Source organism: Mya arenaria, chromosome 10, assembly GCF_026914265.1.
Source record: "Mya arenaria isolate MELC-2E11 chromosome 10, ASM2691426v1".
Classification (NCBI taxonomy): Eukaryota; Metazoa; Mollusca; class Bivalvia; order Myida; family Myidae; genus Mya; species Mya arenaria.
The window spans coordinates 52,037,699-52,063,921 of record NC_069131.1 but is presented as its reverse complement, the minus strand read 5'-3'; the positions used below and the strand labels follow the sequence as shown (position 1 = coordinate 52,063,921).

The following is a 26,223-nucleotide window of genomic DNA, read 5'->3' as shown; positions in this document are numbered from 1 at the left end:
CTTCTTAATTGTAAGAAGCACGTTGAATTGGATCTTATTCAACCTAAATACAATACTAAAACAATACTGTCTATGTGGTGTATTGTCCCAAAGTACACATTATTGCTATGTTAAATGATAGAATAAACTTTAAAACTAAATCAAATCATTTTGACACGATTCTTTAAATTGCCTTTCGACGAAGGATTCATGATGCAATTTATCACGTGGTATAGTACACCCACTGAGATAGATGTTCAACGAGCCATGCAAACTACCGATTATATAATCATCAAGCCCGGGTGTATTCTGCACTTCCATAGAGATACAACCATAGCTGACTGGTACGCTTTACAAACGGTGAACAATTGTGTAACATAAAGGAGTATTTGTTTTGCTGAGCGGAAACCTGCATGACGAAGTAAGTTTATAGTTTATTTTGCTTGGTTATGATGGTCTGCCATTATTTATTTATTCATTCTTTTATCTTTTTATTCAATTAAAAACTTATTTATTTAATTATTTATTTATTTATTTATTTATTTATTTATTTATTTATTTATTTATTTATTTATATATTTATTTATTTATTTATTTATTTATTTATTTATTTATTTATTTATTTATTTATTTATTTATTTATTTATTTATTTATTTATTTATTTATTTGTTTATTTATTTATTATCTAATGTCGCGATATATTCAACTCTGTTTTATGGATCATTTAACACATGTTAACATAATGAGACGTGACTTATATACAAACCTCGACCATAAGTCTGATATAAGTGCCTTACATTATGCAGCAAAATGTCTATATTAATGTTGCCCTTTAACATAAACATTTCCTTTCCACATTGCTACCATTAAAATATACAACTTCGGGATGTTGTTTGTGGCATGTGTCCCTTCAACAAAAACCGAAACAAATATGGTTTAAATGACGACAAAGTTATATGGGTTCTCCCCGAAGAACATTTTGGCTATGTTTAGTCTAAAATTGAGGATGTTCGTGTGTTTTTTTCTGATATTGACAAACAATATCTGGACAATTCAGGGTACGTGCGTCGAGTGAGCCAGTCCTCCCCAATAAACCCGCTAGTTTAAATATAGAGAATTAATTAGGTAGTAAAGTATTTTATTCAATTAAGGCTAGATTATTTGAAATATAGCTTTAAATGTGTAAATAACTGGTTAAAAGCATCAAATACCCGCCATTGCAAAAGATCACTTTAAGCTTTGCGCTAAAGATTTTCTTGAAAAACCACAATTGTTTCAGAAAGTTAAGTTGTCGAAGTTTTTGACTTTACTTTTGTTGGCCGTCTTGACAATATATAAATTTTGTCCATTATAGGGTTGTAATATATACACTAAACGACACTACCTTCGTACTCAGTTTAGGCATATTTCCTTCTTTAAACAGGGCCGGATGAAATTTGACAAACAAATTCAATTTATCCTTGCTTGCTATGCTTTCCTTTATTAGACCTTAATAAAATACATAAATTAAGCTTTGATTTGATAACACCAAAAATGAGAAACATTGATACAGTAATAACAATGGATACTATTAAAGTCACACTCGTTTTTAAAATCAATACATACACATGCAGATAAAACATAAATTTCCAGTGGTAAACCTTAAACTACTTACTGAATAATGCACTTATGGAAAATATGAATTAATGCTCACAAGGTTTTAACCGTTTTTTAATATCTCGAAACGCACATATCAAATCACTGGAGGGTCCTAAAAGATTTACAGTGATCAACTTTCCTAGAAACCCATATTTTGTTCCTCCATTTAACACGGTATATTTTATTAGAACCATTGTTTTTGATACATATTCATCCATTTCAGTGAATAATAACAATTGTGATACATCGCATTTGGTTGTAAGAGTGCATCTTCAAGATATAATAACTGGCGTATTAAACCCGTTCTACACCTAAGTGCTATCCAGTGAAAGTAAAGAACAAAAAAAAAAAAATAAATACAAATAATCTATTTACCAGACCAGTGAAGTGAAGAACTGGCCGTTGAAATCCCCTGTCGCAATAATGCGGCTGCCTGCGTTGATATAAGTAATGGTGAAAGGCCTCAAACTGTCCATTATATCAGAGATAGAACAGCCCACACCGCACGCAGTGCCTCTGCTTGTTTTGCGATTACATAATTGACAGTTTGAGGCGTTTAACATACTTAAAACGTGTAACCAACGAGGTTCAGCTCATGAATTTCTGACGCTATTGTCAAATTCATGGACACTGCCACAACATTTGAAAATATACTTATTATGTAAAACTCTTAGGCAAATCAAAACAATGTTGCGCTAGTTTACATGTTCATATTAATTTTAAATATGTTTTTTGGTTATTATTTAAAATAAATCCTTGTTGAAAAAAGCTATGTTAACAGCCAATTAATTTGCAGATAGGCAATGATTAAGTACTAGGCTTAATCAATAAGAATATAAACTCGCGGTTGTTTAAAGATCCGCCCACAATCCCTGCGTCAGATTTGCGTTGATAATGTGCTAGCCAATAAGGCTGTTTTCTAAGTCAGTGAGATGACCTGAATTAAAATTTTATGATTCAGAATTTGCTGAGTGAGCGTAGCGAAGATTTTAATTCATGTCATCTTACTATCAATTAAAACTCAGCTTAACGGATAAATAACAAGTGCAAATTAAAATTAACATTTTAATAATAATGTATTAAACCTAAAGGACATAAGGATTTAAAGTGTGTGTTTTTCTTCAAATAGGTGCATAGTTTTACACAAAACAAGAAGGACAAGTTTGTCAACACACGTCTTGATCCACCATACGGTATGCCCAAAAACGTTTGTCCTTTTTGCTGGGGCTGGGGTGGGGTTGTTATTCACTGTCGCGGTTACGTGGGATCAGGTGTTGCTCCTCCCACTCCTCCTTCAAACCAACTGCCGGTACTTGATTCAATGTCATCATTGATGATTGGCACCAGTTCTTCTATAATTCGAATATGCTGCATCGTTTATTCAGGCATTTGCTTTGATTTTCCCATGTACTGTCACTTCCTTCCATGGGCAGACCTTTCGGACGCACATGCTTATATACAGTCACCAAGCCACCGCTTACCGCTGAAACGCACCTCTGAGCATGATTTTCATCTGTGATGCGTTTTTAAAGCATAGTCTGCTGCCGTGTTCCAGTTAAAAACCTGGTCTAGTTGGGAAACAGATTTATCATAGCTTTCAAAAGCATTTTCTTCTCAAGCATCTGAATGTTATATGATCTCGGTCATTGTAACTTCGTCATCATTCAAATCTTCCCTATAACAAAATAAAAATATTTAATTACTACATTTACAGAAGTGTGGGGGATTTTTAACACCTTGGTTCGACAATAATGCTATCTCACGGTGTTCAAAACCAAATAATGTAAGGATATTAATTACCTCTAATCGTAATCAGCGGCTTACAAGTCATAATAATTATATGATAATCATTATTAAGCGTTTAAGACTTTATTCAAATGAATAAAATTAGTATAGGCTTTGTGATCTCGTCTACAGGGGTCCACTTTAATAAAACCATTAATTAATTAAATCCATGTGATCGCTGTGATCGCATACTTAATAAACCTCCCGCGTATATATATCTGATCTTAATCACGGGTAGCGTAAAACAAAACATGGCATTCCTCTGATAGCGTGTCAAAGGTAATTGAAGTCCTCTGATTGCGTGTTTAAGGCACTTGAATCAACATCAAACGTTTTGTTTTTAACATGGCTGATAGAGTGTATTTCGATGAAATGCTATCAAATTGGAGTGCTGAATTTTCGAAATACATTTAATGAACGGCTATTGCAATCTTATTTCAGCTCTAACTTTAAAGTTACTTTAAACAATTAAAAACATGCTCAATTCAATTTTTTGTTCTGTTCCTGAATAAAATAAAGAGAATTTAACTCGTCAAGTTGAAATGTTTAATGTAAGTTTTACAGTATTTGTTTTGACAGACAAACAAATATCTTTATTATTTCCGAATTCACTGCAACATAATATCGCCTTTAAGTACGTCTATTTATATCATTTATTTATATAGTATATCAGTACTATATTTTCAAAACTTAAAAAATTAAATAATAATTCCATTCCTTAATGTCCCTTCAACATGGTTTACAAAGCACCATTCAGGAGGCGCCTAAGCTTCCACAGCATCTTTCAAGTTGAGCTTAAGTCATCCCTCTCTCCTGCAGCATCAAAGCGTGAATCTCGTCAACAGCATGAATGCGTCTCTTTCTTCAGAAAGCTACAGGCCTGTCTTTTTAGTAGCCATAAGGCGTCTCCCTTTCAGCAGCCTTAGGGCGCTCTCTCTCTCTCTCTCTTCTCAGCAGCATCAACGGGGTCTCTCTCATCAACAGCAGTAAGGCTCTCATTCTCCTCTTATCAGCAATAAGGTGTGTCTTCTCAGCAGCCTTTTGGCGTCCCTCAGCAGTCTTAATGTATCTCTTTTCTCAGCAGTCCAAAGGCGTCTATCTCCTCAACAGCCTTACGGCAACTCTTACGTCAGCAGCCTTGATGCGTCTCTTTCCTCAATAGCCTAACGGCGATTCTTCCGTCAGTAGCCTTAATGCGTCTCCCTTCTCAATAGCCAAACGGCCACCTACTTGTCAGCAGCCTTTATGCGTCGCTATCCTCCGTATCTTGAGGCAATTCTGTCGTTAGCAGCCTTAATGCTACTCTCTCCTCTTTTCCCCAGCAGACTTAATGCGACTCTCTCCTCAGCTCCTCCGCAGCCTTAATGCGACTCTCTCCTCAGCTCCTCAGCAGCCTTAATGCGGCTCTCTCCTCAGCTCCTCAGCAGCCTTAATGCTACTCTCTCCTCAGCTCCTTAGCAGCCTTAATGCGACTCTCTCCTCAGCTCCTCAGCAGCCGTAATGCTACTCTCTCCTCAGCTCCTCAGCAGCCTTAATGCGACTCTCTCCTCAGCTCCTCAGCAGCCGTAATGCGACTCTCTCCTCAGCTCCTCAGCATCCTTAATGCGACTCTCTCCTCAGCTCCTCAGCAGCCTTAATGCTACTCTCTCCTCAGCTCCTCAGCAGCCTTAATGCTACTCTGTCCTCAGCTCCTCAGCAGCCTTAATGCGACTCTATCCTCAGCTCCTCAGCAGCCTTAATGCTACTCTCTCCTCAGCTCCTCAGCAGCATTAATGCGACTCTCTCCTCAGCTCCTCAGCAGCCGTAATGCTACTCTCTCCTCAGCTCCTCAGCAGCCTTAATGCGACTCTCTCATCAGCTCCTCAGCAGCCTTAATGCGACTCTCTCCTCAGCTCCTCAGCAGCCTTAATGCGACTCTCTCCTCAGCTCCTCAATAGCCTTAAGGCGTCTCTCTCCTCGGCAGCTTTTCAGCGACTCTCCCTTTAGCAGCCGTAATACGTCCCTCTGATAAGAAGCCTAAACGCTTCTTTCTCCTTAGCAGCCAAAAGGCGTCTCACTTCTCAAACAGCCTTATTGCGACTCTCTCCTCGGCAGCCTTTTAGCGACTCTCTGTTTATCAGCCGTAAGACGTCTCTCTCATAAGAAGACTAAATGTTTTATTTTTTCTCCCTAGCAGTCTGAAGACGTCTCTCTTCTCAACAGCCTTTAGGTGTCTCTCTCCTACTCAGCCTTAAGGCGTCTCTCTCCTCAGCAGCCTTAAGGTGCCTTTCTCCTCAGCAGCCATAAGGCGTCACTCTCCTCAGCAGCCTCAAGGCATCTCTTCTCAGCAACCGTATGGTGACTTCTCCTCAACCGCCTTTTGGCGACTCTTTCGTCAGCAGTATCTAGACGTCTTTATGTGTCTCTTTCCTCCGCGGCTCAGCAGAATATAGAAGGACAAGGGGTATAGGTTTTTCCATTTAGTGGGAGCCCTAAGAACGGTTCACGCCCTTTGTGACAGACTAAAATTGGCTTTATGGTTTAGGCTGTACCTTTATTAACAGGCCTAAGATGGGCTTGGGGCTTAAGTTTTGGAGTTTTAGAACTATAAGTGAGTGTTAACAATCTATCAAATTAATTTATGTTAATGTAGTAAAACATTCAGACTATTTTGAGAGAAAGTTTCGTTAACTTTTTTCTGATGAAACGTTTCTTGTTAAAGATCTTCATCTGTGTCAAGGATAAAGATCGTAAAAAAACGATATTGTATTATAAAAACAAGACAATAAAACTATTTAGCTTTTGGAGATAATATTAACGTCCCTTGAATCGTTTAACTAAACCAGATACAGTGTGTATACCACGTGGTAAATTAAGTCATAAAGCATACATGGGAAGGCATCATTAAAAACATAAGCCAAAGATAACTTTTCTTTTTCTTCACCATATTAAATGAACCCATGAGCAGTCCATGTCGCTCAAAGAGCCTCGCCTCGTATGATTACTGAAAATTGATTAGGTAGTTAGTTTACTCAAACACTTAGATAAACTTGTTTCGAAAATAATGGTTTTTCAGTGCTCCGCCAGACGGCGCTTTTGTGAATTAGTTTGAGAAACTAAACTTTCAATCAAACTCTGGTAAACGATCGTACGTGGGACTATTTGAGCCGCTTAGACTGCGCTGTGTTTAATCTAATATGGTTAAGAAATAGTGTAAGTGATCTTTGTTTAAAGTCTTAATTCGAAGCAAAAGATTGCCTTTTGACGTAGGATTCATGACACCATATATTACGCAGTATAGTACACCCAATGAGGTATATGCTCAATGACGCATGGAAACTGCCGATTATATAAACATCAAGCCCGGGTGTATTCGGCACTACCAAAGAGATACAATCATAGCTGGCTGGTACGTTTTACAAACGGTGAACAAATGTTTATCATATTGGAGTATTTGTTTTATTAAGGGGAAAACTGCATGACGAAGTAAGTTTTTCGTTTAGGTTGTGTTGTCTACATGTAAGTGCAATATAAAATATTTTCAGAAATGTACAATTAAACCTTTTCAGTTTCACTACAATAACTTTTGGCCAATAACCAGGGTTTCCAAAAGCTTTAACTAAAGGTTAATGCAACTATGTGGACAGTTATATATTCATTCATTCATTCATCCATCCATTCATTCATTCATTCATTCATTCATTCATTCATTCATTCATTCATTCATTCAATCATTCATTCATTCATTCATTCATTCATTCATTCATTCATTCATTCATTCATTCATTCATTCATTCATTCATTCATTCATTCATTCATTCATTCATTCATTCATTCATTCATTCATTCATTCATTCATCCATCCATCCATCCATCCATCCATCCCTATCCATGCATCCATCCACTCATTCTTTCATTAATGAATTCATTCATTCATTCGTTCGTTCGTTCGTTCGTTCTTTCGTTCGTTCGTTCGTTCGTTCGTTCGTTCGTTCATTCATTCATCCATTCACTCATTCATTCATTTATTCAAACATTCATTCGTTCATACATTCATTCATTCATTCATTTATTTATTTATTCATTTATTCATTTAATTATTCAATTATTTATGTTTTATATGCTGTCGCGATATATTCAACTCTGTTTTATAGATCATTTAACACATGTTAACATAATGAGACGTGACTTTATACCAACCTCGACCATAAGTCTTATATAAGTGGCTTACATTATGCAGCATAAAGCCTTAGTTCATGTTGCCCTTTAACATCAACATTTCCTTTCAACATTGCTACCGTTAAAAATATATAACTTTGGTCTTAAAATGCGCATGTTTGTGAGTTTTTTTTTCTGATGTTGACAAACAATATCTGGACAATTCAAGGGACGTGCGCCGGGTGAGCCAATCCTCCCCATACATCCGCTAGTGTTATTATAGAGAATAAATTAGGTAGTAGTATTTTATATCAATTTGAGCTAGATTCTTTGAAATGTAGCTTTAAATGCGGAAATAATTGGTTAAAGCAACACATACCAGCCATTGCAAAAGATCACTTTAAGCTCTGCACTAAAGATTGTCTTGAAAAATCACACTTGTTTCTGTAAGATGTGTTGTGGAATTTTGACTTTACTCTTGTTTGCCCTTTTGACCATATAATCCGGTGATTTTGTCCATTATAGGTATGTAAAATATACACTAAACGACACTACCTTCGTACTCAGTTCAGGCATACTTACTTTATTAACAGGGCCAGATGAAAGTTGACAGGGGAATTCAATTTATCCTTGCCTGCTATGTTTACCTTTATTAGACCTTAATAAAATACTTAATTTAAGCTTTGACTTGATAATACCGAAAAAGGATAAACATTAATACAGTTATAACAATATATACTATTTAAAACACACTCGTATTTAAAATCAATACATACACATGCAGAAAAAAACATAATTTTGAGTGGTAAACATTAAACTACTTACTGAATAATTCATTTGAAAATATGAATTACTGTTCACAAGGTTTTAACCGTGTTTTTGATATCTCGAAACGCACATTCAAATCACTGGAGAGTACTAAAAGATTTACAGTGATCAACTTTCCTCTCATAAGGTAGAAACCCATATTTTGTTCTAAATTAAACACGGTATATTATATAAGATCCATTGTTTTTGATACATATTTATCCATTTCGGTGAAAAATAACAATTGTGGTACATCTTATTTGGTTGTAAGAGTGCATATTCAAGATATAATAACTGGCGTATTAGATTCGTTCTACACCTAAGTGCGATCCAGTGAAAGTAAAGAACAAAATGAAAAAAAACAATTACATACAAATAATCTATTTACCAGACCTGTGAAGTGAAGAAACTGGCCGTTCAAATTCCCTGTCGCAAAAACGCGGCTGCCTGCGTTGATATAAGTAACGGTGAAAGGCCGAAAACATTCCATTATGTCAGAGATAGAACAGTCCACAGTGCACGCAGTGCCTCGGCTATTTTTTGCGCTGATAAATTGACAGTTTGAGGCGTTTCACTTACTTAAAACATGTATCCAACGAGGACCAGCGAGCTATATTTACAGCCTATTAATTTGCAGATCTGCAATCATTAAGTACTAGGCTTAATCATTAAGAATTTCAACTTTCGCGATTATTTTAAGATCCAACCACAATCCCTGTGTCAAATTTGCTTTAGCCATAAGGTTGTTTTCTAAGTCAGTGAGATGACCTGAATTAAAAATTGATTATTCAGAATTGGCGGAGTGAGCTTAGCGAAGATTTTAATTCATGACATCTTACTGTTTCTTAAAACTGAACTTCTACGGACAAATAACAAGTCCAAATTGTGTTTTCATTGTGCATTATTCACTTATTACGGAAACATTTGAAGTTTGAGATATGTTCTACTCTTCAAGGAACATACAACTAATAAACATTTTCCATTGCCCTTATTGCTGTGCAAACCTTAGGTACATCTTCATTGGGCATTGAGTTGTTACAAATTTTATTATTTAAATCAACATTTTAATTATAATTTAATAACCCTAAAGAACATAAGGGTTTAAAAGTTTTTTTTCTTCAGATATGTGCATAGTTTTACACAAAACACGAAAAATAAATATGTCAACACACGTCTTGATCCACCATACGGTATGCCCGAAAACTTTTGTCCTTATTGCAGGAACGGGGTTGGTAGGGGGTGGGGGGGTGGGGATGGTTTCTTCGCGGTGACGTGGCACCAGGTATTGCTTGTCCCATTCATCCTTCATGATCCACTGCCGGTACTTGATTACATCAAAACATGTCATCACTGATGATTTGCACCAGTTCTTCTTTAATTCGAATATGCTGCATCGTTTATTCAGGCATTTGCATTGAATTTTTTTATGGACTGTCACTTCTTGCCATGTACAGACCTTCCGGACGCACATGCGTATTAAAGGTCGCCAAGCCACCGCTTACCGCTAAATCGCACCTCTGAGCATGATTTTCATCTGTGATGCGCTTTTAAAGCATAGTCTGCTGCCGTGTTTCAGTTAAAAACCTGTTCCAGTTTGAGAACAAATTTGTCATAGCTTTTGAAAGCATTTTCTTCTCAAGCATCTGAATGTTCTATGATCTCTGTTATTGTAACGTCGTCATAAGTCAAATTTCCACTACAACAAAATAATAATATTTAATTACTACATTTACAGGAGTGTAGGGGAATATTAACACCTTTGTTTGACAATGATACTATATCACGGTGTTCAAAGTCAAATAATGTAAGGATATTAATTACCTCTAATCGTAATCAGCGGCTTACAAGTCATAATTATTATGTTTAAGACTCTATTCAAATGAATACAATTAGTATACGCTTTATTATCTCACCTACAGGGGTCCACTTTAATAAAATAGTTATCCATGTGATCGCTGCGATCGCATACCAAATAAACCTCCCGCGTATATCAATCTTATATCACATCTTACTCACGGGTAGCGTAAAACAATACATGGCATTCCACTAATTGCGTCTTATATATAATTGAAGTCCTCTGATAGCGTGATCAAACGTTTTATTTTCAACATGGCTGATAGATTGTATTCCGGTGAAATGCTATCAAATTGGAGGGCTAACTTTTCAAAATACATTTAATAAACGGCTATCGCAATCTTAATTCAGCTCTAACGTTAAAGTTACTTTAAACATTAAAAACTTACTCAATTCATTTTTTTTGTTTCTGAATTAAATATAGAAAATAAAACTCTTTAAGTCAAATGTTTTATGATAGTCTAACATTATTTGTTTTGAAAGACATCTAACTTTAAAGTTACTTTAAACATTAAAAACATACTCAATTCTTTTTTTTTTTGAATTAAATATAGAAAATAAAACTCTTTAAGTTCAAATGTTTTATGATAGTCTAACAGTATTTGTTTTGAAAGACAAACACATATCTTCATCATTTCCGAATTCACTATAACATAATATCGAGTTTAAGTACGTCTATTTCTTTCATAAATTAGTAATACAGTATATAAGTACCATTTGACCAAAACTTTCTTGTTTAAAAAAAAAGATAATCAATTTCCATTTCATAATGGCCCTTCAACATGGTTTACAAAACATCCTTAAGGGGGGGGGGGCTTTCGCCTTTCCAGGCATCTTTTACGCTGGAGTTGTGTCGTCTCTCTCTTTAGCAGCATTAAAGCGTATATTTAATCATCAGACTGAAGTCGTCTCTCTCTCTTCAGTAACCTTACGGCGTCTCTTTCCCCAGCAGCCATAAGGCGCTCTCTCACTCTTCTCAGCAGCATCAAGATCCCCCCTTCTCAAAAGCGGTAAGGGTCTTATTCTCTTCAAAACAGCAATTATGCGTCTCTTTCCTCAGCAGCATTAAGTCATCTTTCACTTCAGCACCATTATGGCGACTGTCTCCTATATAGCCTTTTGATGAATTACTTGCCAGCAGCCTTAATGCGTCTCTCTCCTCAGCAGCCTTAATGCGTCCCTGTCCTCAGCAGCCCGTATGCGTCTCTCTCCTTAGCAACCCTAATGCGTCTCTCTCCTCAGCAGCCCTAATTTGTATGTCTCCTCAGCAGCTGTAATGTGTCTCTGTCCTCAGCAGCCCGAATGAGTCTCTCTCCTCAGCAGCCCTAATGTTTCTCTCTTCTTTAATAGCATCCTTAATGTTTCTCTCTTCTCAGCAGCCCTGTGTGCCTCTCTTGAGCAGCCCGTATGTGTGTCTCTCCTCAGCAGCCTTACAACAGCTTTCTCATCAGCAGCCGTAATGTGTCTCTCTCATCAGCAGACTTAATGTGTCTCTCTACTTAGCAGCCCTAATTTGTCCCACTCCTCAGCAGCCTTAATGTGTCTCTCTCTCCTCAGCAGCCTTAATGTGTCTCTCTCCTCAGCTGCCCTAATGTGTCTCTATCCTCAGCAGCCTTAATGTGTCTCTCTACTGAGCAGCCCTAATGTGTCCCACTCCTCAGCAGCCTTAATATTTTTCTCTCCTCAGCAGCCGTAATGTGTCTCTCTCCTCAGAAGCCCTTATGTGTCTTTCTCCTCCGCCGCCTTAATGTGTCTCTCTCCTCAGTAGCCTGAATGTGTCTCTTTCCTCAGCAGCCCTAATGTGTCTCTATCCTCAGCAGAGTGCCTTCCAGCAACTCTCTTTTCAAAAGCCTTTGAGCAGCTCTCTCGTCAGCAGCTCTTAGGAGTCCCTCTTATTACCAGGCTTACTGCGACACTCTCCTAAACAGTCTAACGGCGACTATTTCGTGTGCAGGCTTAATGCGTCCATTTCCTCTGCGGTCTCATCGCGACTTTCTACTCGGCACACTAATAACGACTCTTTCCTCGGCAGCCTTATAACGACTTTCTATACAGCAGCCTTATAACGACTCTCTCATCGGCAGTCTAATAACGACTCTCTCAGGGAGTCTAATAACAAATTTCTCCTCCGCAGCCTAATAACGACTTTCTTCACGGCAGCCTAATAATGACTCTCTCCTAGGCAGCCTCATGGTATCTCTCTCTCTTCGACAGCCTTATAGCGACTCTCCCCTCATCAGCCTAAATGTATTTCTCTCCAAATTAGTCTCAATGTATCTCTTTACTCAGCAGCTTTAAGGTGTCCCTCTCGTCAGCTGCCCTAAAGTGTCTCTCTACTGAGCAGTCTTTAAGTGTCTTTCTCGTCAGCAGCCTTGAGATGTCGTTCCCCTCAGCAGCCTTAAGGCATCTCTCTCCTCAGCAGCCTTAAGCTGTCTCTCTCCTCAAGAGCCTTAAGCTGTCCCATTCCTTAGCAGCCTTAAGATGTCCCTTTCCTTAGCAGCCTTAAGATGTCCCTCTCCTCAGAAGCCTTAAGATGTCCCTTTCTTCAGCAGCCGTAAGGTATCTCTCTCCTCAGCAGCCTTCAGATGTTCCTTTTCTCAACAGCCTTAATGTATCTTTTACCTCAGCAGCCTTAAAATGTTCCTTTCCTCAGCAGCCCTAATGCATCTCACTCCTCAGCAGCCTTAAGATGTCCCTTTCCTAAGCAGCCTTAAGGCATCTTTCTCCTCTGCATCCTTAAGATTTCTCTTTCCTCTGCAGCCTTAAGACATCTCTCTCCTCAGCGGCCTTTAGATGTCCCTTTCCTCAGCAGCCTTAAGGCATCTTTCTCCTCTGCATCCTTAAGATTTCTCTTTCCTCAGCAGCCTTAAGGCATCTCTCTTCTCAGCAGCCTTTAGATGTCCCTTTCCCTCAGCAGCCTTAAGGCATCTTTCTACTCAGCAGCCTTAAGATGTATCTTTCCTTAGCAGCCTTAAGGCATCTCTCACTTTAGCAGCAGAAGGTGTTTCTCTCCTCAGCAGCCTTATAAGTATCTTCCATGGCCGAGAGTGTAAGATAGGTTCATTCCAACCCGAGCGTAGGGTGTTTTGCGGAAACGAGGTTTACCGAGTTTCCGCAAAATACCCTGCGCGAGAGTCGGGATGAACCTATCTTACACGAGCGGCTATGGTAGATGCTTTTTATCCCACCTCAATTAAGTAAAAATGTATTTTTTTGCCGGAACTCTTTTGTGCTTAGTAAAAATATTGCGTACGGATATGCAATAATTCGTGGTTCTCATGGATATTCGCGCAGTGATTCAGAGTAATTAAATGGTCTGATCGGTCTTTGAATAGTTCTAAGAAGAGTGAAGCATTATTTCTTGAAAGGTGTATGAAACTGTTTTCTGGTGACATTTGAAGCGAGAAATAATTAATCCGCGTTCTAAATATTGCCACAAGACAAGGTTTCCATGATGCGCTACAGACGACAGTCTTCAACAAGGGAGGTAATTACAATGTTGTAACCAATAAAAGAAGTTCCATACGGGCATTTTATCTTCGCCCGTGGGCAAGTTAAGAATTTCTAGCATGGTTAAATTAACGGATCTACTTATCTGAGGTGGGAGAATAATGTTAGTCTCTTCTAAGCAGGCTCAAAGTGTCCTTCTCGTCAGCAGCCTGAATTAGCCTCTCTCCTCCGCGGTTAATAGCGAATATCTCACAGCAGTTAGTCTTAATGTGCCTCTTTCCTCCGCGACTCAGCATACTTTAGAAGGATAAGGGGCTTAGGTCGTGAAATTAAAAAAACGGTTCAGTCGCTTTATGACAGTCTTTTGGGGTTAGGCTTTACCCTTAGTTACAGGCCTTAGATGAGCGTGGGGCATATGCTGTGGTAAAATAAAAACCTGAAGTATGCTGATAAATGAAATACACTTGCAAGCAACGCCCCGAGAAGCACTTGATTTTAATCTGCTAATAACTTTAAACTGTAATCATAAATTTAACAGACGAGGATTTGTTTAATAAACACTTACGCTTTTGCTTGCAAATATCACCGTTTTTTTCCAATATAAGGAGTTGAAGATATTTAACATTTTCAAAATAACGACATTATATTATAAATCAATTTCAAAAAATGCGTAATCAAGACAAGCCTTTTCTCTGATGTTCTTGACTATTGTGTTTGTTTAGACTATCATTCATCGCTTACCTGTTCTAGCTGATCAACAGCAATTTGTGCGTTAGGACATGAAGTTTGAAACGTAGGGTCACGGAACAAGGCCTTTAGATTAGAGAACCAGTTCTTGAGGTCGGCGTCAGTTACATCTAGACCCGGATGCGCTTTCCAAACTCACGCACCTATATTTAGAAGTTTAAATGTTAAGAATAAAAGTGAGATGCAATAAATAAAGACTTACGTTTGCTTTTGAATAATAAGAACGCTGCATCTGATATTGATCGTATTGTGTAATCGAATACCGCGCACTACTTCTGTGTCGAAACTTTTATGTTATAGGACACTATTAATGAATGTCTGGTACGAGTTTAGTTCATATTAAGTGTGTTTTGAATTGCTGTGTTCGCTGTACGCAAATGATAATGGGAAGCAGCATTGAATGTATGAATACATTAGTGAATTAGATACAACGTTATAGGTCATGTCATTGAACGCAAATGTGCATATGTTTTTGCATACAATTACGTTTGATTTAACCGCCATTTCTTTTAAGTCGACTAAATAATTTGCTAGATTTCCGTCCTCGCTCGCCCTACAATTTTATTGACTCCAATAAAAATGTCCATTCATACCATCCGGTGTCGATGTAAACACTCGCATATAAAAAGGAGAATTGTAACGATCGCTAACTACAGATGGATGAAAATCTAAAAACTAATTTTTATTGGCCTATGCTTATATTTTACTTTGGGCAGAACTTTATGTGATACAATCACATTACATAATTTACAGTCCAGACGGCAACCTATCTCTTAAAAAATCGGAGCTGCAACCTATCATTTTCTTTGCGTTCTCATATCTTTTAAAAATATTAAAATATTCGCTCACAAATGCACATACCTGGTATGTTTAAACAATACTTTAGTGTTTTATGCGGTTTTCCCGAATTATAACCTCATTTCCCGCTAAATCCGAGCCAAAATGATAAATGGGACTGTAACCTACCAGTCGAATTTCGTACATTTTGGAAACATTGCAGAAGTGTTCTCGATGACGGTTTAAGTTTCAAGGAAAACATGGATATGCTATAACACACTAGGTAGGTGGGCATATGACAGTCTATGTTAAAAATTAAAGAAACTATTTTAATTATATGAATTATCTTGGTTTTCGACTCGAGTCGAGCGTTTTGGTGACGCCATCTTGCACTGAAAACAACTATTTGGTCACGTGAATTACCCGCCCTGATGCGCATACATCCCTAAACGTTAATGAAAACGATGACCTCAATGACAATAACAACAACAACAACAACAACAGCAGCAGCAACAACAACAACAATAACAACAATAACAACAACATCAATATCAACAACAACAACAACAATAACATTAATAATAATAATAATAATAATAATAATAATAATAATAATAATAAAAATAAAAATAAAAATAATAATAATAATAATAATAATAATAATAATAATAATAATAATAATTATAATAATAATGTAATAATAATCATCAAAATAATAATATTGATCAGAATTCGAAATACCGCTAAACGTTTAATTTGAACCATTCTACCTTTTCTGAAGAATGTACCACTGGGGCGCATCCCTTGCTTTCTTTAACCAGTAGATAACAGTTTTCTTTATCTAATGTACATTATGGTTGAATAAATACAACAAACATCTGAATATTTTTTTTAAAAGTACGCCTCACAAACTGACCTGAGATCAACATTACGTTACTAATAGCAATGGTAAAGCTAAACTTAACCAGCACCTTTCGTCGGGTAGTTGACAGTGATGCATTAAATACTGCCGTATATGAACCGTCCCAATTAAACAAATGATGTATTTTCAAAAAATATCACCTTCTGGACTGTTTTTTACAAAACGGTTGAATATAAATGGCCAAATATTCTATTCTTTGAAATCAACCAAATATGTTCATATTATTATACATAAGCTTGAATTATTTTTCTTAAACATATTTCGATTTTGTTTCAGGTTTAAGGCAGCAAGGAGCCTATGCGGCAATTACATATTGATACCATGGATGATTACACGAAACACTTCGAAACACCAGGAAACAAAAACTGGCTCAAAGGAGCAGTTGCAGTGAACATTACAAAACGTGGACTAGCTTCGTTCGCGTGTCAGGTCTGTGACGAAATTCGGGTACACAATTTAAAATTAGCATTGAAACAATTATTTCCTGATCTTTGTGGGAATTGTTCAATTGTTGAAGCTATACCGTGTGACCCTGCAAACACCATCTGTAATGCAGGAAAGTGCCTCTTTCACAATGGGCGTGTTTTCCGTCCGTGTCCCATAGTGAAATGTAACAACTATCGTAATACCATCAGCGATAAGATTACTAAAGGAATAGATATAGGAGTTACTTGCAAAAGCTGCAATACACCAGAAATTGTCCATTGTAATCCCAAAAATAGAGTCTGCAATCATGGAAGGTGCAAATTCCATCATGACCCAACCACTAAAAAAGTAATCCTTAATAAACCGTGCCTGAAAAACATTTGCGATACACTTCGAAATGCTATAGAACATTCACACAGGTTTAGTAATCCATCTTGGAAGAATACCGATACAAGAAAATGGTGTGTCAACGCCTGGGATATTGCCAAGTGCTTTATGCCTCCAGATGGCTACGCTGACGTAGACAATCAGGACGACACTGACTTGAACGGGATAATCAGCGTCTTCATTAACTGTGAAGAGATCCAACCCTATTTTACAGCTGATTTGTCCCATGCACAGAACATTTGCGTGAAGGTAGTCATTAACGACTGTCTTTAAATATAATAAAGATGATTGCATATTTCTTAAACTGGTATCATTCTTTATTACAAATGACTGTAATAAACACTTAACAAATATAACGTTTTTAGAATAATTACTTTAAACACATTTCTTAGGAAGGCAAATAATCTAGAAAACTTCCGTATATTTGACATGGAAAAATGTATGCCATGCTTCCAATACCTTTGGAGGTGTTTCGATTTTATTTGGTCTGTTATTCTTGCAAGAAAGTTGTTTTTACCATATCTCATAAATATCGTTTATTTAGCAGTGGACACAAGTATTTAAACCATTAAATTTAGGTTCGTGAAGTTGGGAAGCGCCTTCGCCACGCTCCAGGGCTGGATGTGAATGACGCCGACCTCAAAAACTGGTTCTCTGATCTAAAAGCCTTATTTTGTGACGTAACGTTCAACACCGCATGTCCTAATGCGCAAACTGCCATTGACCAGCTAGAAAAGGTAATATATGTAGGTTTGTTTACACAACCTTGTAGAGTTAAGGAAAGTACTGATAGGCATTAATTGATCACGTTTTAAGGTATTCCTTTACTTTACAAATTGACGTTCTCTATATGTTGAAATAACCGTATATAATGTTTGGTCTAGTAAAATGGATGTGTAATGTTGTGAGCGTATTTTTTATTAAAATATATCTTAATAAGTTTTTTATATGTCAATTAAATACTGTTTACCTAACAACGATTCCAAAATATCTAATAATGTATCTCTCTTTTTTAACGCTTAAAGTAATTGCTAAATCATAATACAATGTTATAATAATGATATTATACTGACATCCTGCTGTCATAACTGTTTTATTTATTTTCATTCGCAGTCTTTATTTGTGAAACAAAATATGCTACCTGTGTTATAGTTCACGAATCGTGGTTATTCAGTAGATGATAAAATAAAATTTGACATCACTGATTACTGTACCAACTCAAAAGATAATTTATCCTTATTCCCCAAGGACACTCGATAAAAGCATGTCACTCGTTTAATGGCTTGTACATTTAAATGTGTTATAAATATGCAAACAAATTACTTTAGCTCTTGATAATGTGCATGACGTTATTTGCAGCATTTCAATCATTGTAATTTACAGCTTGAAAATGACGATTTAAAGATCGAACGTTCAGATATTATTGCAGCCATCAAAGACTCCGTGAGCTGTTTGAAAAGGCTGAAGCCTTCGTTTGATCCCGAAGCGCTTGACGACATACGTCATCAAATTGGTATCCTTGAAAATACACTCGAGGAAGTAATTGCGGAAGGAATACACAAGCTTGAGAGAGCCACTGAAGCTGGCGTCAAGGACATCGTGCATGCAACAGAGGAAGGACGGGAAGATATCAGGGACGAAATAAACAGAGGCATAGTAACTATACGAGGCTCGAGTGAAACAAGCGAAATTGCTGTAGATGAATTTACTAGAGGTCGGTTCATGTTTATATCAATTATTACTAAGCATATAAAAATGTATGCTATTAAAAGTTAAAATAATAAATATTACATACATATTGCATTTATACGAAATAATTTATTTTCTATTGTATTCACTTTCCAATAAGAGCAATTCCTTTTTGAATGCCTCTGACAGTATATAAACTTTAATGAGTATTGTTCAAATGAAGTGTAATTGTGGCTAATAGTATGCGACATTGAAGAAACAACCGACGTCACTACAGCTGCCTCTGTATATTCTGCACTACCGAATATATACTATATGTTCATTCAATTATCTGCAGAGATTTTTCACTTTTTTAGGTGGAAACTGTTATAATAAGTATTAATATAATCATCTCACCTAATGTCTTCATAAAAGAATAAACCGCCATTCTTAAACATTTAATTTTCAAGTTTGACTTACTTTTAATCGAAACAGTAAAATCGACATATTATTTGTGTACATATAAACATTATTAACCTTTATAAATGTGTTCAATTAAAATCAACTTGGCCAGAATGTTAACAGTTAAAATTAAAAAAAACGCCAAAATATCGCTTATATTATTTTATCGGTATTCAAATCATTTTTTAGCATTAAAGTCAAATGAGTTCAAAATATTGAGGCATTTCAATTGATAGCATTATTTTGTGCATACATCTAATGCTTTGTACCTTTAAGCAAAAGCGCATACCGTTCTGAAAGTTCGTACAATAGCATCGTTTTATATCGTGTGTAAACATGCTGGGCCTGATTGAGTTTATTTACTCTGAGTTTAAACGAGTGTAAACGTAGCACAGTCAATTTCGATTGCACTAATCTATTTCCATTTACAGAGCTTAAGAAGAACCTAATTAACTATCATCGGAAATACAACTCCACGTTAACACTTGGTCCTGTCCTCGAGCTTCATGATGCGAAACTAGAGGACTTCTATGTGCCGCCTAAGATAGTGAAAAGGAACCTAATTAACTATAATCGCGAATACATCTCCACATTAACACATGGTCCTGCCTTCGAGCTTGATGATGCGGGACTCGAGGACTTCAATGTGCCGCCAAAGATTGTGAAAAACATACAAGTTGCATTAGACAATGTAGAAGAAGGACACGGATATACCTCAGGAACTATTACAACATTTGAGCAGTTGTTTGATTCCAAACAAATCGTAGTCATAACGGCGGACGCTGGGGTTGGAAAAACATCATTATGTAAGTTTTTAGTTGTTTTGTGGTGCGAAGAACAAGCCGAAAGTGATAAGGTTATATCCAAATTCAAAACATCTGACATCTTTTTAAGCGATACCGAATACTTAAAACGATTTACTTACTTGTTCTATATTCCTGGTCAATGTATAAAATCCGATAATATCGAAGATATCATTTATTCACATACAAAACTAGTTCATACTGATTTGCGAATAAAGAATAAGTCATTCGATGAAATGTTGTCAAAAGAAAATGGTTTAATTTTGTTAGACGGTTTGGATGAAAGTTTTGTTTCGTCTATTAATCCCATACCAGCAAACAGGAAATATACTGTTGTCTTAACAATGCGCACATGGAAGCTTGCAAACATTACACTTCCCAGTAAACGTTCATATCAAAGTGTTCAGATTGAAAACATGGACGCAACTGCATCAACAAATCTTGTGTGTCATGCAAATGATTGTTTAAACAAATATGCTGGTACCTTATATGACATCGAAGATTTCATGTCTGCAGTGAAAAGTTACTATGTAGATACACTGCTTCTAAACCCCATGTTTTCCATTCAGTTGCTATGTGTGTATCACGACAGACGAAATGCCATTATGTCCCGCACAAAAGGGTTTTTAACAGACACACAAGGTATTGATTATGGAACACCTACTAACCTCGGTAAAACTAGGTCGCATATATTTGCGTACATTATTGAAATGTTGTTGCAAAACGTTCAAGAGACGGACAAAGAAGCAGTCAAGCAATTAAATCAGTCGTATGCGATGGCGATTAATATGAGAGATTCTCTTCCTATTTGCTTTCGTGAGAATACTCTAATATACAATGAATTGGCAAATTTCATTCTTCATATAGGCGAGCTTGCATTTAATTGTTTAATGAACGAAGATAACGATGTTATAAGGGAGCACGAAATGAAGAATTATCTTTCCTCAGAGGAAATATACGTACTTCTTAAATCCGGACTTCTAACAGCAACAAACACAGAAACATTCACTACAAAAAGTGTTATGTATTCTTTTTTGCATCAAACCTACAAGGAAATGCTTGCGTGCGTTTATTTATCTTCTCTTTCCATTGAATGTGAAAAATGGCAACGGTTTGAACAGCGAATAGGGATCAAATTATCACCTGATATGCTGTCCTTCTTGTGTGTGATGAACTACACACAGGGATGCAGGTGTTTCGATATATACCAAGCTGTAAAAAGAACGTTTCTTAGAGATGATACAATGTACATTTCTGAGCTGACAGACTACCAAACTGCTGTTCAAATGGCGTATGACGAATGCCGCAAAAATGGTATTGCTGTTCCTCAGCTCTTTTTAAAACATGCAATTTTTGGAAAATACTCAGAGGTCAAAATAGATCCCGCTTTATTGCAAAGAAGTTACATTTCCATTGAATCGGTAGCATTCATAGACCAGAATGAGTGCCTTGACCTCTCACATTATCAGAACCTTCGGGAACTGTATCTAAGCAGCATTCAATTCACAGACGATGTGCATTTAGATATCAGTGGTCTAAGAAATCTCTTTAAAATATATATTCAAGTCTGTCGCCTGGCACGAGTCACCATTAACCCATCTTGCATACATACATTTTGGATTTTCATGGGGCAAGAGTTTAAACAGGAGGTGCCGCCCATGAATGTGTCATTTGATGGCGGGGAACATTTCTCCAGCAGCTTACAAAACCTCTGCTTGTCGAACCTCATTGTGAGCGATCCCGCTGACCTCTTACATTGTCAGAATCTACACGTATTGCAGATTCACAAAATCAATTTCCCAACAGACGCGCATTTGGATCTCAGCGGTCTAATATATCTTACCGATATATATTTAACGAATAATCGTTTGGCTCATATCACCATCGATACGTCTTCCCTAGAGGAATTATGGATTTCTTTGACAAAAGAGTTGATAGAAGAAATACCACCCATGAAAGTATCATTTGATGGCCGGCAAGAGTTTTCCAGCAATCTAAAAATCCTTAGCTTAGTATACGTTGATATGGAGGTTCCCCTTAACCTGTTACATTGTAAGAAGTTACAGAAATTGCTGGTTCACAGCATTTATTTCACAACAGACGCGCATCTAGATCTCAGCGGTCTCACAAATCTAATTGATATAGAGATAAACAACAATCACCTGGTCCATGTCACCATCAATCCATCTCCCCTAGAGAGGTTTTGGACTTCCGTTACGCCAGCATTGATACAGGAGATACCGCCCATGAAGGTATCATTTGATGGTGGGGAACAGTTCTCCAGCAGCTTACAAAAGCTCAACTTATCGAACATCACTATGGACGATACCGCTGACCTCTTACATTGTCAGAATCTACAGGAATTGCAGGTGAACAACATTATTTTCCCAACAGACGCGCATCTTGATCTCAGCGGTCTTACAAATCTCTCCGAAGTATATTTAATGAGTAATCGTTTGGCTCGTATCACCATCAATACGTCTTCCCTAGAGACGTTATGGATTTTCTTGACAAAAGAGTTGATAGAGGAAATACCGCCAATGAAATTATCATTTGATGGCCGGCAACATTTATCCTGCAGTTTAAAACAACTTAGCTTAGTAAACGTTATTTTGGAGGTTCCCCTTAACCTGTTACATTGCAAGCATTTAGAGAAATTGCTTGTTGTCAACATTCCTTTCCCAACAGACGCGCACTTGGATCTCAGCGGTCTAATATATCTTTCCGTGGTATATTTAACGAATAATCGTTTGGCTCGTATCACCATCAACACGTCTTCCCTAGAGACGTTATTGATTTCTTTGACAAAAGAGTTGATAGAGGAAATACCGCCAACGAAAATATCATTTGATGGCCGGCAAGAGTTCTCATGCAATCTAAAACACCTTAGCTTAGTAAACGTTGTTATGGACGGTCCCCTTAACCTCTTACATTGCAAGAATTTACAGAAATTGTTGGTTGACAATATTCCTTTCACAACAGGCGCGCATCTAGATCTCAGCGGTCTCACAAATCTAATCGATATAGAGATAAAGAACAGTCACCTGGCCCATGTCACCATCAACCCGTCAGCCCTAGAGACGTTTTGGACTTACGTAACGCCTGCATTGATACAGGAGATACCGCCCATGAAAGTATCATTTGATGGTGGGAAACAGTTCTCCAGCAGCTTACAAAAGCTCAACTTATCAAACCTCACTATGGACGATACCGCTGACCTCTTACATTGTCAGAATCTACAGATATTGCATATTAACAACATTAATTTCCCAACGGACGCGCATTTGGATCTCAGGGGTCTAATATATCTTACCGATATATATTTAACGAATAATCGTTTAGCTCGTATCACCATTAACACGTCTTCCCTTGAGACTTTAGCTATTTCTTTGACAACAGAGTTGACAGAGGAAACGCCGCCCATGAAAGTGTCATTTGATGGCCGGCAAGAGTTCTCCTGCAGTCTAAAAAACCTAGGCTTAAAAAACGTTGTTATGGAGGTTCCACTTTACCTCTTACATTGCAAGAATTTACAGTATTTGCTGGTTCACAACACTCCTTTCACAACAAACGCGCATCTGGATCTCAGCGGTCTCACACATCTTATCCGGCTAGATATTGTGAACACAACCTTTGACCATGTCACCCTGAACACATCATCACTTGAAGAGTTCTGTGCCACCATACGGCCAGATTTGATCAAGAGAATGTCTCCCATAAAGGTGTCGTTTGATGGCGAGGAACAATTTTGCAGCAGTCTTAAAAAACTATGCTTAGTCAACGTCATTATGGATGCTCCTCTTGACCTCTTACATTGTAACAATCTACAGGAATTGCAGTTATGCAACGTTTCTTTCACAGAAGACGCGCATCTGGATCTCAGCGGTCTTACAAATCTTTCCCTTATATCTATAATGTACGACCGCCCGACCCGTGTCACCAGGAAAATATCTATAATAGAGACGATCTGGTCTTATATAAGGCCTGAGTCGATTAAGGAGACACCACCCATGAAAGTGTCATTTGATGGCAGGGAACAGTTCTCAGATAGTGTACAAATTCTCTACTTAGCAAACATCCTTATGGAGGTTCCTCTTGACCATTTATATTTTCAGAATCTACAGGAATTACACATTGAAAACATACCTTTCACAACAGACGCGCATCTTGATCTCAGTGGTCTCACAAATCTCTACAAGATCACAATACGGAACAATCGCTTGGCTCACGTCACCTTAAACCCGTTTTTCCTAAAGACTTTCTTGACTTACATAAAGCCTGAGTTGTTAAAGGAGATACCGCCAATGAAGGTGTCATTTGATGATGGGGAACAGTTTTCGAGTAGTCTACAGAACCTCAGCTTAGTGAACGTCCTTATGGAGGATCCCTTTGATCTCTTAAATTGTCAGAACCTAAAACAATTGGTTGTTATCCACAGTCATTTCAGGAAAGATACACATCTCGACCTCAGCGGCCAAAGATACCTTTCCAATATAAATATTCAGAACAGTCGCCTAGCCAACGTAACAATAAACCCGTCTATGGTACAAGAGTTTTTGATATACTTTAGGAGTGATTTGATACAAGATACACTGCCACTGAATATCTCGTTAGTTGGCGGGTCCCAATTCTCGAGAAGTCTACAAACACTGATTTTAGAGAACGTCACCTTAGATTCCCCCCTCGATTTCTCACATTGTCAGGAACTACAGGTACTTAATCTTAACCTAATTGAATACTCTGCTGATTCGTGCCTTTAAAATGATGGCCGTACACATCCATCCAAAACATTTTTACGGAGTAGCCGCCTGATACACATCACATTTAACTGTTAATAGGTACAGTATGTATTTGATCCACAGTGAAGATACATTAGGCCTATACAAGTTCAGCCATATATCGTTTGTTTATATATGTATTGGATCATTTAATCAAGTACTTTCTTTGATGAAACATCATAGATTCGACCGCAGTCGAATATCATATCACTACGCAAATGTGTCATTATTTCGATCGGCTTGTTTTTTGGAATACACAACGTTTTCAGCAATAATTTATTTAGATTCTTCATTTATGCAGTTTTAAAGGAAGTTTCCTCAAGAAATAATTGTAAAGTTTGTCAGAATGAATTTGGCATTGTTGAATATGGGCTAGTTTCTGTGCAACTCACAATAATTATTGCAGTACAGAACTGTTTGTTAAAATAAATTCATCACACATTTCTAAAGGATTTATGAAATATATTGGGGCTGACACAATACTATCGCATACAACGTTTAACAATCGTGAGGTGTTTTCATAGACTGGCTCGTACGTGTATTTTTGCTAGTATGCATTTTTTATTGCAGGTGTTCAAATACACTGATTCAATACGTAATATATTGCTATGCAATGTATACTAGATTCAGTTATTTTTGCAATAGAGCAATATATTAATAACATATAGCTATATCAGGTCATATTTGGATATTAATATCACTGGTATTTTCATGACTTTGTGTAAATACTACTCATGTAAATATATTATGTTTGGTTTCTATTTTTTAATCCGATTTTATTGAGTGGGCATTATTTACATATTTATGTGTTTAATACGGGTATATATTCACTAATGTATAAATTGATTGTATGTCGTCGGATATTTATATGATTTTTGGAATTGAAATATTATAAAACTGTTTGCACTACGCTATAAGTAATGCCATGTTGTTGTCTGTAACAATCATAAACTGTATGCATGTATGTAGATGTAATTGCTGATTGTTTTAACGACATATCTGTTACATACCATTATGATTGTTATACTGTGTAATATGATACTATTATAATACCGGACTTATTATTTTTAAACAATTTCTAAATGATCATTTTAAAATAAATGAATAGTATTCTTAAAGTAGTGTGTTTCTTTCTGTGCGAAAACAAAACAACTATGCTAAAGAGCATGCTACGCTGCATGTCCCGTGCGTTTTATATTCATTTAATGATATTACCCACGCTTCTAATGGTTTACTCAACATAAACATTTTATTAGCTAGATCATGGTATACGAGGGATGATTAATAATTACGAAGATTGATCACATAACTTTTCATACTACTTGCAACATCTTAAAATTGGTACCATTTGAATGCGTAAACCTTTCTCTATCGACTGCCTTGATTAGAATAGCATGACATAGCATAGCACGAAAGAACATATTATAACGCAACCATAGTAACGTAACGCACTACCGGCCCAGGTGACGTTTTGTCGTACGCATGCTGAACTAAAAACTTAATAAAATAAACATCAGCTGCAGAAATTCTTTAAAAAAAATCCGCGATTCTGTTAGACGACGTCTGCGCGAAGTCATCTGAAAATATGGCGTCAATCGACCT

The 26,223-nt window shown here is 37.0% G+C and overlaps 1 protein-coding gene across 3 annotated transcripts; it reads left to right on the top strand.

Annotated features, from left to right (window-relative positions):
* Positions 1 to 316: 316 nt before the first annotated feature.
* Positions 317 to 25,882, top strand: LOC128205361 (uncharacterized). 3 transcript variants are annotated; one of them, XM_052906940.1, is made up of 6 exons: positions 317 to 400; positions 16,374 to 17,159; positions 17,489 to 17,647; positions 18,294 to 18,624; positions 19,472 to 19,846; positions 23,959 to 24,091. In XM_052906940.1, coding segments are annotated over exons 2-6 (1,632 nt in total). In that variant the 5' UTR covers positions 317 to 400; positions 16,374 to 16,394; the 3' UTR covers positions 23,961 to 24,091. The 3 variants fall into 3 exon arrangements, with proteins under 3 accessions (XP_052762900.1, XP_052762898.1, XP_052762899.1); XM_052906938.1 differs by having other exon boundaries at positions 19,472 to 25,882; XM_052906939.1 differs by lacking the exon at positions 317 to 400 and adding an exon at positions 6,789 to 6,868 and having other exon boundaries at positions 19,472 to 25,882.
* The last annotated feature ends 341 nt before the right edge of the window (positions 25,883 to 26,223 follow it).

Bases quoted from the DNA above. Each gene is read 5' to 3' on its own strand.
- LOC128205361 (XM_052906938.1), top strand. From the start codon at position 16,395: ATGCGGCAATTACATATTGATACCATGGATGATTACACGAAACACTTC. The intron at 17,648-18,293 runs GTAATATATGTA...TGTAATTTACAG, and splicing joins CCATTGACCAGCTAGAAAAG to CTTGAAAATGACGATTTAAA. The intron at 18,625-19,471 runs GTCGGTTCATGT...TTCCATTTACAG, and splicing joins TGTAGATGAATTTACTAGAG to AGCTTAAGAAGAACCTAATT.